Raw genomic sequence first — 14,846 nt, forward strand, 5'->3', positions numbered from 1 at the left:
TTTCTAAAGTCTGATCTATAATTTACCAGAATCAACCAGGCAAAAGAGCAAGAGGCTTTATAAGAGGGATACAGCCCTTAAAACTCTTAAATGAAGATTAGTTTAAAGTTTTACAATCCGGTACAGAACCATCTGGCAAATCTCATGTCAGGCTTTGTTAAACCTCTGAGCTTTCCTAGTATGCTGCAGTTGTTCAACCCCCACCCCACACTCTGCCTTTATCTTTCATTCCTCTTGCCCTGCACCCACTTTACCCATAGATATGTTGGAACAAAAGAGGGAAATAAGTAAACCAAGGGCTGATTTTTCTGTAGGAATAGTGTAAGAGCTGTGAGTGCTGGAGGCTGTGGGTGAGCGGCACCTCTGGAAATCATGGCCTAATGCTGGCTGGATATGCACTAGGTGACTTACTGCATCTCTGAAGAAGTACTTGCAAGATAAAAACTGCCTGTTGGCAGCAGCATTAGAGCACCTGCTGGGTCAAATTATGGCTTTTGAGTCCAAGGAATCACTGAGAGGATGTACAGACACATCACAAGGCATCTTGATACTTTTAGAAATGGAGGTGCAGCTGTTGAAGCCAAAACAGTGTACAAGTTGTCAGTGGTGCTTCCAGGTTGCTGTTTAGTGTGGAAAGCTGATTGTTTCCCTTACTAGTAAATCACATTTCAGGGCTCTAGACAGTGGATTTCTCATTGATACTTTCATAAAGGGGGTTTTATCTGTATGTTTATTTGCATTTTTGTCCTTTGTTTCTTGAACGCAAAGCAAAAACCTTCCCAAAGGAATCTTTACTTGATTTCAGCTGTCCTATGGCTTTCTCATATACTTACATATTTATCTAAACCTTGGAGACTCAGAGCAAAATATTTATTTTTTTTTTTAGCAATCTGTTAAATAAACTTATCACTGAAATTAATCCTTCGGTTCACCTTTCAAGTGAAGGATGCTGGGAGGCTGAAGGAGAGGACTTCAGGAATCCAATTACCTGAAATCAACTTAGAAGCAAGAAGGAGGCATTGTTAATGGAGATAATCTCCTTCTCAGACTTGCAGCATACCTCTGCCTCAGTGTGATAATAAAGACATTCTACCTGGACAGTAAAATCACTATACATGATTTCCTGATTATAATAGGGGGCAGAAAAATAGTCTGCAGGTCCTGTCTAAAAATGTAGCTCTTGGCAGACGGAAGTTGCTCTGAATAAAGATTTGCAATCCCAATTGACAATGTCATATAGATAACATATAGATATAAATAAATATATATAGATACTTAGATATCTAGATATATATCTATATTTAGATATAGATAACATAACACATTACTTACTTAATGTGTTTTGCTGTTTTCTAAATTTCACTTCAAGCCATATAGGTTTTCAGCATGAAAGACAATTAAATAGAGCACTTTTTTCCTCTCTAAAGTGCAGAAGCGTAACACTTGAAATCAGACAATCTTAATGCTGCTGTAGCAATTTTGTAAGGCACCAGAGGAAAATGCATTGTATTATCTTGGAATTTTGGTCTGCTTTTGCTTCTCACAGCAATCAATAACCATTAGAATTACTGGTGGTAGTATCTGTCTAGATTATTTTAAGGCTTTTCCAGAAATCAAAATAAGTTAAAAAAAAAATTGTCACATTGTAACCTTTTTTTTTTTTTTTCCTAGCCATAATAAATCCAGATTTCTTTGAAGAAAAACAAAAACCTATCAATAAAAAACAGGAGAGATTGGAGGTGACATCTAGCTGAACAGTACTTAATATTAGAACATAAAGTTTAAGGTGCATAATAAATTCCCTTTGCACCATGGAAGATGATTGTCATTGAAGTACAGCCTTCCCTCTTCCTCACCACCCTTCCCTACCTACACAGGGGCTGGCAGGGCAGAATCCCAGGCAGGGGGAGCTAGACTAGTACCTCTGGGGAGGGAGAGAATGGAATTCAGTATGATGGAGAAAACAGGCTGAGAGACTAAGCGGTGTCTTGTCATGGATCATTCAAAACTGTGCAGACACCAGGAGCTGAGTGGGGCAGGGGCAAGATTCCATCAGGAGGGACATCTGTGACCAAGCACTTGTGAGATCAGTTTGAACTGTCTCAGGTGCACCAAAGATTTCCCCTCATGTTTTGGGGTGAGAACCACTCTGTAGCATCCTAAAGATAAAAATGAATTCTGGCTTAGAACACTGTCTTGCATAACCTTTAAAATCTACTTTACAGTTTATTTTCTCTGGTAGATTTTGGAAGCCTGGATATTACCTGTCAAGTTGTCATAAGTAATTATACGTTTGGTAACTTATTTCTTCCAATAAACAACAGAAAATACTCATGATGAATTTCATTTTTCTCTTAAAACATATTTAATAACTTTGATTAAATATTAAAGCTTTCTTTTACTGCTGTAATTAGACAGAAAATTCCAAATATCAGCAAAATATTTTGTGCACAGTCTTCTTACTACCTGGCTATTAGTCTGGACTTTATTGATTGCTAACATCATTGATCAGGGTAATTTCTAGGTGGTCAGGTTGGAAGACTGATGAGACTTGGCTGTATGATGACTCAGCAAACCAAAACTACTTCTATACTGAAAATACCTGAAGACTGGACTTTCTGTGGATAGACAGGATTGCCTGGCCTTGGGGGACAGATGAAATTATTGCATTTCCCACTGGGCAAAAGGGAACACTGAGATAAAGGAAACCTTTGCAGCCAGCAAGATCCTGTGTGGTTTCCTGTCTCTTTGCCTTCCTCAGTGCCAGTAGCACAGCAATGATACAGGGTGGCAGGTAATGATTTACAGCAAAGTGTGTCTCCCTCAACTCCGGTGAGGGGTAGATCTGGGAAGGTGTTGGATGAGTGGCAGGAACTGAATCAGTTGTCCAGATATGCCCTGTGCTCGTGGAAGGGTAGCTGGCTGTAACAAAGTGACAGGTGGTTCGTCAGACATGAAAAGGACCTAATTTATTCCCGAAGTCAAGCCTGCCTGCTAGAGAAATTGTAATCGGTGCGTGTACAAGAGCTAAGGGAGCTCTAATGGCACTGCTGAAACCATAATGTAATATCCAGGTTGAAATCATTCCATCTTTATCTCATTATGAGCACGATTTTCTTCTATGTGTGAAACTTAAATGTCAAATTGAGGAAGTGGAGGGAACATAAACGCAAGACTGTGGGCACAGACTATTGTTTCCTCAGAAGGATTGTAGAAGCTGCAGAAGGCTGTAGGAAGATGCTCCAAGCAAAATGGGCAGATAAAGGCTTCCAAAAACTCCCCAGTTTTAGTAAGAGCTTCTTTATCTGTGCTGGAAGAAAGAAGCTCCTGGGAGAATTGTCTCCTTTACCACATTACTCTTTATAAAAGAGAAAAGAGAACTTGTGGATAAGTGCTGCTTATGTGATCCATTAGCAATGTGTGTGTATCTCAGCGAGGGGTAAGTAAAGAGCTTTACACTGGAAGTACAACTGCTTGTAGTAGCAGGTAGTTCAGAACAGGTACTCCCCCTTGGAAGCTGCAGCAGACATGCCTCTAGTCAGCAGTCTGAGCAGGGAGTCAGTGTCAGCTGTCCTGTGTGTGCTCACAGCTCATGTGCAACATGCTTTTCTACCCTGAAAAGTGAGAATGCAAATATGCTTCCAGGTTCTCTGTGACAAACTAGATCTGGGTGGTGCAGGGCCTTTCATTTCGAGAGATAGCTCTGAAAGTTGGAATGAGAGCTAGAAGGATGCTTCCTATGCGAAGCAAACCTGTAGAGGTTGAAAGCAGTTAGTGCTAGGTTTTATTCTTCCATGTGCTCTGGGGTGCAGCTTGCTGCACTATTTTCACTCTTTCTCTGCCTTATCCCTACTTTCTGATGCGTGGCTTCAGACTGGGGTGAAAGGATCTCTTTGGGTGGTGTGGGGAGGGAGCAGTAGGAAGTAAATGGTGCTGGTCTATAGGAAATTTAGCACTGAGTTCTTTGAGTCTTCTTTAAGTCATACCTAAGACTTAGAGCATGGGTTCCAGTGTTTCTCAAACACTCTAAGAATTGTTTCACCTAAATGAACTTTTGTATACATTTTCTTTATGTACTCATACATTTGATTTTTGGTTTTTGTTTCTGCTGTAATATAGAACTGACTGGACAAATGTATACAAAACTAATGTGAATTTCCAAGAAAAATGATTTCTCAAGAAACAGTGTGATTTTTAATGTCAGTTCCTGGCAGGTTACCCCATGTGGAATTATTATGGTATCTTGGCACTACAACTGATATGTTTAATAGTTTTCATTATGTGTTTGGGTCCCTTTGATGCTTGATGATTACATTTAAAGCAAGATTATAAGTTAGAATACATATGCTTTTGAACACATGAAAAATACTACCTTCCCTTTCCAGATGCATTCGTTTTAACTCTGTTTAGCATTCACTAGATCTGTGGTTATTTCTTTTTAATTTGAAATGCACTTATTGTTCTATTTCAAGAATGAATCATGTTCTATTGCTACCCCAAAATATAAGATAACAAAAAAATTGGTAAAAATGATTGCCTGTAAACTATTATTACAGGCAATCTAACCTGCCAAAACACAATTGCCATTTAATAAGGTGGTTTTTTGAAAGAAGCCCTGTGAATGCTCCATTCTAACTGAAGTTACCCACAAATTCTGTATTTAAAATGTTTCATTTTAAGTGGCCGTGGTTTGCTGATGACAGAAATTCCAATGGCATATCTCTCCCCCTCTTTGTCAGTCTTTGCATGGGCATTCAGATTGCTCTGATGTGAGACCTGGATAAAATGATATTTGTATTACATATTGTCAAAGGCCACATTCAAAGGGTAGTACATTAGAAATGTTGTATTTCAGAAGAAGGAAAATCCTGGCACTACTTAAAAGTGTATTTCAGAAGAGGTTTGTTTTTTTTTTTGGTGAATGTCACTATTTCTCTTTTATTACAGAAAAAAAAAGAAAGTAGGGAGAAAGAAAATACGAGACTTGTATTCTTTACAACAACGCACAAAGTTCCTTCCCTGGGAAATTCATATGGAGAAAATTAGAAGGAGCCAGCATCCTGTTCAATGCTCATTCCCAGTGCTCAAAAAGTCTTACACATTTATTATTGAAGCAGAGTAATTACAGATGTTAACAAGTAACTGCAGGATGCTTTATTATTATTGTTAAAAAAAGGAAGTGTGAAGGGACAGCAAGTTTTCTTTGAAGACTAGTTTAATCTCTTTGAGTATATGGACTTTAGTTTTGGGGTGGTCCTTCTTGAAGTATTCCAAGGTAGTTTAAAGTCGAGACAGGAAGCTGGTGACTGTCTTCTTCTGGCTCCTGCTGTGAAGAGCATTAAGGAAAAGCAAGGGCTCTCACCTGAAAACATGGGCCCACATCCAAGTTAGTTACACTGCAGGGTGTCCATTGAACAGAGCACAGCCTGAGAGGGAAATGACAGAGAAACCAGAGTCAAGTTCTCTCTGAATTTCTGCTTCTGAACCTTACTCTGTTGGCAAATTTCATATTTTTGTCTGAATTTTTATCTGTACACAGAGAGGAAGATGTGTAACCCCTACTTTGAAAGTTAAAGCAACTCTATATAAAGTTACTTGTCTGGGGAAAAAAAAAAAAGACCTACAGCTTACTCCAAATGTGTGCAGTCATGATATGCTATTGTATGGATTTTATACCTGACTGTTTTATTTCCTCAAGGGAGATTAATGCTGAATGCTGGCAACATGTAACTAACACATGCTTTTCTCTCTTAAAAGCACACGAAAGAAGTGGGAAGGCCACAGACTCCTTTGAAAGAAACAACCTTGGAGCCTTGGACTCAGCCACAGGTAGGCTGGAACAACTTTTCTGGTAACTTGTTTTCTGTAATGGTGGTTTCTGTCAGTCTTCATGGAATAATCTGCAAAAGAATCTTACAACGAGTTGCTCTGTGGTTCTTAGCATTGGATGTTATGATGGTTTGCTTGGGTGTTTGGATGCCCAGATTATTGGTAGTGCTCTTGGTAGAGCATTAAGGGAGAAATGTCAGGATTATCTTGCCTTCAGCTTGTGTTTCATATGTGCTTAAAAATTTTTGCAGAACTTGATTAAAACAATGCTTTAGTAGTGTTATTGGTGTGTCAATAAACTGTGAGCATCTGGTGGAGAAATTAAGTGGTGGATGTTTATTTTGAAATCCTAGAAGTTAGGCTAGTTCTGGAGGCCTGCTTACTTCCAAAACTTCTGGCAAGTACAGCATAGGAATTTAGAAGGAGAAATGAAAAAATCCCCACACCTCTGTTCCAGCTACCTTTGTTCATGCTTCGTGGCATTTTTTTTTTTTAATTAGGTGCAATGCTGACTGTGCAGGCTTTCATGGGACAATCTGTACAGCTGATTAAAATACAGAAGCTCTTAAATGGTAAATTCTCCTGTGTAGTCACAGATAGATGATATTTATGTTTGTGCATCTCTGCGTGCAGAGAGAAGATGGTTATCTCTAAACATGCAAGCCTTGTGTCGTAGGGAAATCCCTCAGCTGTTGCCTCTCCAAAACCCAGGATCTTCCCTCCTTCCTAACTAAAAGGCTCCCAGGTGCAGTGTGTGCCCTGACTGTTCCAAACACCTGCGTAGCCAAACCTCCAAAGCCTCTATCCAGGCAGCTGCTAATCACAGCAGTTAAGCCTCATCGATCTGCGTCTGCAGTCAATGATGTTTATGTGCAGGACTGCAGGAGCTTGCTGTGGTCCACAGTTACCAACGGACAGTAACTCTTCATGTGCAGAAACAAACTGTTGAGAGAAGTGTCTGGTGCCAGCAGTTACTACTGAACAGTTGATGGATCAGTGTGGGAGGGGTAATGGATTTCTCCCATCTTCTTACCTGCAGTGTGTGCTGCAGAGCAAGTAGGAGCTTGGAGGTAGAGCTGGGCTTTGGGTTGTTGGCCTAAAGGAGAGGATTTTTGGCTTTCTCCTTGTGAAAGGAGTCATTGAAGCAGCTTGATGCCGTGATTGTCATTTACTGGGGCACTGGTGCATGAATGTGGGTGACAGAGGTGAGCTTGTGCAACCAGTTTTCCTCGGTGGTTTGTACCATTGTTGCCAGCAGCCTTGTCAAAGAAATATCCTGTTATACTGTCCTAGTGCTGATGAGAATCACTGTTCTTCCTGAGCATACAGACCATCAACCTGTTATCTGATCACTTCTGAAAGATGCATTTGCCACTGCTTCACTTACTGCCTACAGAGATTAAAATGCATGAAGTGTTTTTGTCATTGCTATTCATTTTTTGGGGAAAAAAAAAAGTCTGCTTTTAAAAAAAGTGCATATAAAGAAGCTAACACCAATATGCTTTTTATTTCGTGGAGAGAAGAAATGTAATCAACAAAATCAAAAACTGCTGGAACCATTATTGTAGCAGAAAATTAAATTAGTTGTTAATTCTTTCATGGATGTAATTTTGGCCTCTGCAAATCCCTCCTTAGGTATTTTGTATAAAGTGAGTAAAAATTCATGGCATGGATAAAAGCTTTGTCTATTTTATGAGCAACAGGTAAATGATCCAAATGGTGCTCATAAAGCAAATGGTTCCCAGCTCTAAAAGGAGGAGAAATGTATTTAAAGGCTGCTAGAATGAACCATGAGCAAAGCCAACTCCTGTTTACAAAAAGGTGTTATTTCCGTGAAAGTTTTTTTCTCCCCCCCACACCACACACGAGGGAGAGACTCACTACTTGTGTCTACTTAATAATAACAATAAAAAAATCATTACATTTGCTTGGGCTACTCACAGCTGTTCAGTGCTGAGAGCTGCTGTGGGATGTGTTTCACCAACAGAGAGAGAATGGAATAGCCCAGAGCACAATCTGGGTGTGCAGGGCCAAACAGACAGTGAAGCAGAAACAGGCACATCTGGCCCCTAATACCAGGGGGTGAGAGGCTGGTACCTATTTAGCAGCAGGGCAATTTCACACAGGGGTTACAGTCCGGGGAAACAAGAAATGGTGCTCTCTGTGCAGAGGGATGGAAGGATTATTGTTGCCGATACTGCCACAGCTCTCACTTGCCTTCTCTGCTCAAGGTCTGATCTTAGAAGCAGACAGGTAGCTGGGAATTTTGAAACTGAGCTCTTCAATTAGACAAAACTCAAAGAATTGTGGTGCTTTGGCAGGCTTCTTCCTGCTTTTGTGGTGGGTTTTTGTTCTTGGTTTTACAGTTTTGGTTTCTGGGTTTTTGGCTCTGATTTCATAAGTTCCCAAAGCAATACGACATTGACAGGGTGGGAATTCTTTTTTCATGGCCGTGCCTTTCAACTTGCTGTTTTCTGCATCTTTCTCTGTGAACTCAGTGAATGGAAACTGATGTTACTGTCCGGAAAATAAAGTATAAGAGACTGGTTCCGATAAATCTGGGACAAGACCTGTGCAGATAAGGAACATGTGTGGGAGTAGTTGCCCAAATAGACTTGTCATTGGTTTACAAGCTTTATTTAAATGCTAAATACCATGTATTCCTGTGGTTATGTTTTTTGCTGCTTTGCCTGATTAAACATTTAGCTGATAAACCCTGTCAGGGCTGTTCAGAGCTACTGTTAAGATTATATATTTATAGGCTGTATATTTATGGTCAGTTATAACAGGACAATTTCAAATCGAAGCAATCTGTGAGTATTCAAAGTTTTGAAGTCACTGATGCTATTTCAAAATCTGAATTTTGTGCGGTAATGACATGAAATAATATTTTGTATTAGAAGCAAATTAGTGAGGTGGGGTTTGGTCTCTTCTCCCAGGTAACAACTGACAGGATGGGAGGAAATGGTCTAAGGCTGTACTGGGGGGGGTTAGATTAGAGATCAGGAAAAAACACTGAAAGTGTGGAATATGCTATCCAGGGAGATGTTGTAATCACCATCTCTGGAAGCATTCAGAAAATGCGTGGATGTGGCACCTGGGGCCATGGTGGACACAGTGGTGCTGGATAAACGGTTGGACACAATGATCTTGAAGGTCTTTTCCAACTTTAACCATTCTATGATTACTAGGAGGTTGAATTTAGACAGAGAGAATAGGGAGTTACCACAGGGGAAAAAAAAAAAAAGAACAATGCTTAAATTTATACAACTTAAAAGTGCAGTAGTGGCAGCTAGTGAGGTTTGCCAGCATGACAGGTACAGCAAAACTCCCACTCTTCAGTTGCAGGGTATTTCTGATTTAATCTTTTTTTGGTTGACTCCTACATCACTGTCTATTATATCTGAAATACTGCATAGAAGTGGTTCCTAGAGGTGTTCAACAGGATAAAATGTGAGAAGGTGGTGTTAGTGCTGTTGCTTTTTATTTGTTTATTAATTGTAAGAACTCAAAGTGCTTTTAGTCACTGAAGATAATGGCTAAAAAGCGAGGATACAGTTGCATTAATCTTCCTGGCCCAAATGTAGCATAATTACTTTAATGAACACATTAATTTATCCCCTTTCCTGACTGTCTTCCTTCGTCACAGTTCATGTTGTCAGTGGAAACCGAGACAACGATGACCCTCTCCTCAAAGTTCTCTGGGAGGTTAAATGTCCAAGGACTAAGATTTGTCAGGCTCAGGTAGTTTATATTGCAATGTGTGTTACAGGGAGCCACATCTTGCACCAACAAGGCTTTATTACCCTCTGGTGTAATGGTGGGGCATTGCCACAGAACTGAGAATGACCAGGAAGGAGCAATAAGACACAGAACAAATCAACCATTTGTCTCTCAAGAGCAGGAAAGGAAAATAATTTGTTTCCTCTTCTGAATCTAAAGTTTCATTTTCTCTTTATTTGTGTACAGAACACAGCCTTTTTTTTTTTTTTTTTTTTTTTAGCAGAATTACTTTTTCTGGAAAGGCAAAAACACTCAGACTAAAATCTAATTACAAATGATAGAGTGTAGTATTTTTCTGCTCAATTTTAAAGAATCACTTTATAATCTTGGAACAGTGGATAACAACATCACTAATCCAATATTTTAACAGTAAATACGTTTGATGATGGGAATTGCTACACTAATCTTATATCCCTCCACAGTATAGTTAAGAAATCCACAGGGGACTTTACTAATCAGTTTTTGTAAAGTAAATCAAGTCATGTAATTCTCGTTCCCTCTAAATGCCCGGCAATGCAGGCAGAGCCCTGTGCAGCACTTTTTGTTCTTTTCATTGGTTTTGTCCCCTAATCTGCAGCCATGCTTTTCCCTAAGTATGCAAGAGAGAGACTTCTGGAGAGAAAAGTCTCCAGGCATCCTCTGACAGAGATGTCTTATTAGATGAGCTGGCAATTCACCTCATTCCCCTCACCCACCGTGCTGGGAAGGGATGGAGCGAGTCCACCTCCTGCTCACAAGCAAAGAGCTGCCAATAATAAACATTTGATGCTGTGCTTCTGATACATATGCTTTAAGGTACTTATTTAGACCCTAGTTTTACTGACCAGTGAGATATATTGCAATATAGCTTGTGGTTTTTTCTTGTTTTAAGAAACAGTCCAAGTAAAAAATAGGTTTCTCTTTTTAAATTAGAGAGTGTTTTATATTAAGAAGAAATATTAGCAACTGTGGTTAAATATTTGAAGAGAGTCACTAATAATAATTATGTGCATATTTTTTCCCTACAGTTCATGGGTACTGAATTATTTTTCATGAAGTCCTGGTGTCCTCTGTTTGCTTAGCTCACAGCTTCAGCCTTTAGGACTCAAAATCAGTGAAAGTTAGAATGAAAGTAAAGCTTTATTTCTGATTTGGTGTCTTCAATACAAACCAGTCACCTAAATAGATTTATATAGCCTAGTCATGCCCAAGTTACATTCAGTATTTAGAACCTGTGTGCTCAAAATATTCCCTTTTAATTTCTTACCTTAATAAATTTTAAATATTCCTTGAAAGTAGTTCTTATTTAATGGAATTTCAATTGGAATCCTGAGTGCTAACACAAAAGACTTGGTAAATTTGGGAAAAAAAGCAGTAATAAAAGACAAGATCAGAGTAGAAAGTGTGGAGTGACTCTAAATGCAATTAGAAATGCCTACATAAATATCTGAACTCTTTTTGAACACTTGAATCTTAAAATATGATTTTTTCCTCTCTTCAAATGGAGGCCTCACAAGCTGAAAGCCAACTGGAAGACAGTTGTTTTGGTGTGATTTGAGTACAAGCAGGAATGAAATAGCATTTTATTAAGAAACTTAAGAGAAAAACACACTAATTATTGCACTTTGAAAATAATTATCGTGAACACCATAACAAACACTTAATCTTTCCAGCAGCAGCTAGTGCAGTACCCTGCTGCCAAAAGGTACAAACCTGGTTCTCACAGATAGCCAGGCTGTTTCATATTAGATGTGTTAGACGTTATAATCTGTAAGGTATTCCTGATATTCTGAACAAATAGTGTATTCAGAAATCAGGGTACAGTTCTGGAAGGTAACTCAACAGAAAGGCAGTTTATGGGGTGGAAATGGGCATTAACCTTTTCTTGTCCAGTGATAATTTGGACTGACTCCAGTTGATATCAAATAGAATACCACCAATTTGCCACATATAAACCAGTATATCAGCCTGTATTAGACCATTCAATATTAGGAAGTATTTAACTGTATTAGCGAGTATTCAACTGTAAAATAAGGAAAAGTTATTACAAAATGTTTGCAAATAAAATCTGAATTCTAATTAGATAAAAACTTACTCTGCAGCAAAGGCAGGGTTGCTAAGATAACTTGGCCAACAGGAAGAACTCTCTTTGTATTAATTTAGTAAGATTTCAGATACACTTTATGTGTGTACACATATATATATGATATGTATTTTTTCAATATCCAGTTTTGCTGTAGCATGTGGGTACTGGAAGTTAATCGCTGATGTAGCAGAAAAGTCACTTGGAGAAAATAAGGAAAAACATAAGGCAGGCTATCAGAGTTGTGAGCATTGAATTTAGTATTGATTTCAGCAGGGGAGACTATTACAAAAGCAGAAAATAATTCCTATTCCATTTATGTTTATCTGTCTGTTTTCCAGAGTGGTTCATGACTCTATGATAAAAAAAAACCTCTCAATTTGAGCCAATATACAGTCCTTATGAGTTAATTAAAATAAGTGAGACTTCTACAGACAGTTTCCATACAGTTTCCGCAGTCCCTTTCCAGGTGTTCAGCTGCACAGCAGCAGGAAACCTGTCACTTTGGGGTTTCTATCTCCGAGGACAGGCATTTGCATGTTCATCTCTGTCAGACTGTTCTATGTGTTTTCAGAACCCAAATGCCAGAGCTGCTGAAGGGAGAAATAGTATGTAGTAAAGGCTTCAGGTCCTTACTACTTTGAAATATTTACATCTTTTCTAAATCATTCTCCGAGACTTAGAAGAGAATCTTTCCCGTTTTGTCCAGCATGACAGTGATGTTGTCTGCCTAATTTCTTTGGCTCACACTGTTAAATCTTTTCCTTCCTCTTACTTCTGTCATGTCAGTGTTGTTATTACAGACTTGAACAGCAGTGTAAAGAGGAAAGAATTGGTAACAGGAGCAGGGAGCTCAGCTGTAGAGCATCACCTGGACACTCAGTCCAGTGTGCCTGAAAACAGGTAAGCCCAGAAGGCTCCTGTCAGCAAGCATCAGACTGGAGCTGCGGGAGGGAACTGTGCTGCTCAACACAGGCAGGTGATTTATTCTCCATTACCTGACACTGAGTTGGAGGAGATGGGTGCTCAGTAGTGAAATATCCAGTGACATTGTTTAAGAAGGGCAGGTAGACAGCTACTTCTTCATCCTGGGAGATGCGCAAAGCCCTGTCAGTGTCTGAGTAAATCACACAGACCTGCCTTCAGAAAATGTAGATGAGATCTCTGAGGTCCTTAGTTATCCATGGGGATGCTCAGAATGTCTTTCCTCCCCAGGTATTTCTTCTGCCGTCACCCCCATTTGGCAAGACATCCACGTTATTTAGGAGCAAGCTCCGAGTAGCAAAATCATTAAGTTGCATTGGAGTGTAACTTACTTGCTCTGAGCTGTGCTCAACATGCATAAATCTTTGAGTGGAAAACATAAACGAGTTGTGATTCATTGAGGTGTCCATTTTTCCAGTGTCCAGTCTGCTGTCTCTGACAGCTGTAATGTGAGGCAGGAGCTGTGCACAGGAACAGATCCATTCCCTGCACTGCTGATGTATTCATGCATCTGGGAGTGAGAGGAGTGGTCTGAAAAGCTTTGGTAATGCATGAACGTGATAAGATCTCTCTGATGTTGGGTTTTAAATCTTAAAAAAGATATTGACTTCAGTGTGGACCTTTGGATGGAGAGTGTTCGAGGGAAAGCTTTTGAAATTTTTGGGCTTTCAACTGTCAGCCCGAGGTTTTCTTCCCCCCTGCCCTGTATTTTTAGGAAATTTGTAGCCATTTTTTCACATTGGTGTTTTTGTTTTGTGGTGGAGAGGATTTTTTTTGTTAGTTGACTTTTTTCTGGTGTAAACTTTTACTATGTTTAGTAAGAACATTATGTCTTCATTCCTGAGGAATTAGTGACACAAATTTTATCTTTCTGGGTAGCAAACATAGGCACTGACATAAAGTCTTGTCCCAGGAAATAACAGAAGTAGGCACTAAGTGCATTGTGTGGGCTGCTCACCTGCAAAAGTCCCTCCTGGTTGTAGTTCTGTACCACTGAATGTTTTACTGTTGGTGACAAGGGATGAAGACTGAAATACAGTGTTGGGGGACAAATTGTTTACAAATGCTGTTAGGGCCCCCAGTGCACACTGCCCAAACTATATCTCATACATCTTCAGGGCTGAAAATAGTTTTTGACTGATTTTAATTAACTGAAATGTGGTATTTCACCAGTCTATTAAGTTATATGGTTATTTTTTAGTGTCCTTAGTGGAGATGGTAGCTCTGGGTTGCTCTCAGCAGGTCACTCACCCTCTCAGGCAGCTTTTCAGAAGCAAAACCAGTTGTTTTTCTTGAAGGATATTTTATGGGCTGATTAATTTTTGGCTGAAAATTATTACATATAAAGCAGATCCACTCCAACCCAGTGCCCCAATGGCTGTCTGGTAATGGGTATTATGTATCCTTTCAAAGCCCAAATGAGATTAACACCACTGTTCTCTCCATCTGCCTTTGAGAAAGGATCCAATAAATAACGAGGCATATGAGGGCAGATTATCACATTATATTCAGCATTTACAGTGTGTGTATTGTTACTGCAAGGAGACAGGCACCCACTCAGAGGGAGTAGGTGCTGCTGTGCCACTCAGAGTGCCCGTGTTGAGTGCTTTTAGCCCAGAACAGCACTGGCTTTGAAGAGGGACATTTCTCACTCCTCAGGGTGCACCTTCTGAATTCACTGGCCAGCAAAGCTGCACAATGCATCTTGTTAAGATTTTATTAATTTTCTTCACCTAAAAGGGATTGCAAAATAAGGAAGCAGTAAAAAATTTAAAAGTGTTGTGGGTACTTTGCCTATTCTGACAGCTTTTGATTGCAGATTTTAATGCTGAGCTGGGAGTGTCAGAGACCAGCCTGGCCACTAGGCTCCTGTGCTTGTATCCCCTGATCTGCATCCAAATGAGTGATGTGTAGGGAAGCGTGTTCTTTCATAATTAGTTCAATAAATAAGACCTTCTTCCAGATCTGTTTATTTTTTTTCCTGTGTCATATGTTGTCCTTTTTCATATTTCTGCAAAGAAGAACAGTTACTCATTTTTAAGCCATATGAATCCAAGCCACTTCTGTCCATCTGAGTGAGCCTCTGTCACTGCCTGTAGCCCAAGTTTGTCTAATACTTGGAGACAAATTACTGGGAGACTCAAAAAGATGGAGGCCTGGAATCACTTGCCACTGAAATGGTGTAACC

The 14,846-nt window shown here is 39.6% G+C and overlaps 1 protein-coding gene across 1 annotated transcript in view; it reads left to right on the forward strand.

The window, feature by feature from the left end:
* The window catches only part of PCDH11X (protocadherin 11 X-linked), a 457,123-nt gene that overhangs the window by 207,892 nt on the left and 234,385 nt on the right, over positions 1-14,846 (forward strand). Inside the window, 1 exon segment of the mRNA XM_050310765.1 lies at positions 5,758-5,829. Coding sequence (XP_050166722.1) covers positions 5,758-5,829 — 72 coding nt within the window.

The sequence above is a fragment of the Myiozetetes cayanensis genome, unplaced genomic scaffold (assembly GCF_022539395.1).
Source record: "Myiozetetes cayanensis isolate MyiCay16 unplaced genomic scaffold, myiCay2020 scf15, whole genome shotgun sequence".
Lineage (NCBI taxonomy): Eukaryota > Metazoa > Chordata > Aves > Passeriformes > Tyrannidae > Myiozetetes > Myiozetetes cayanensis.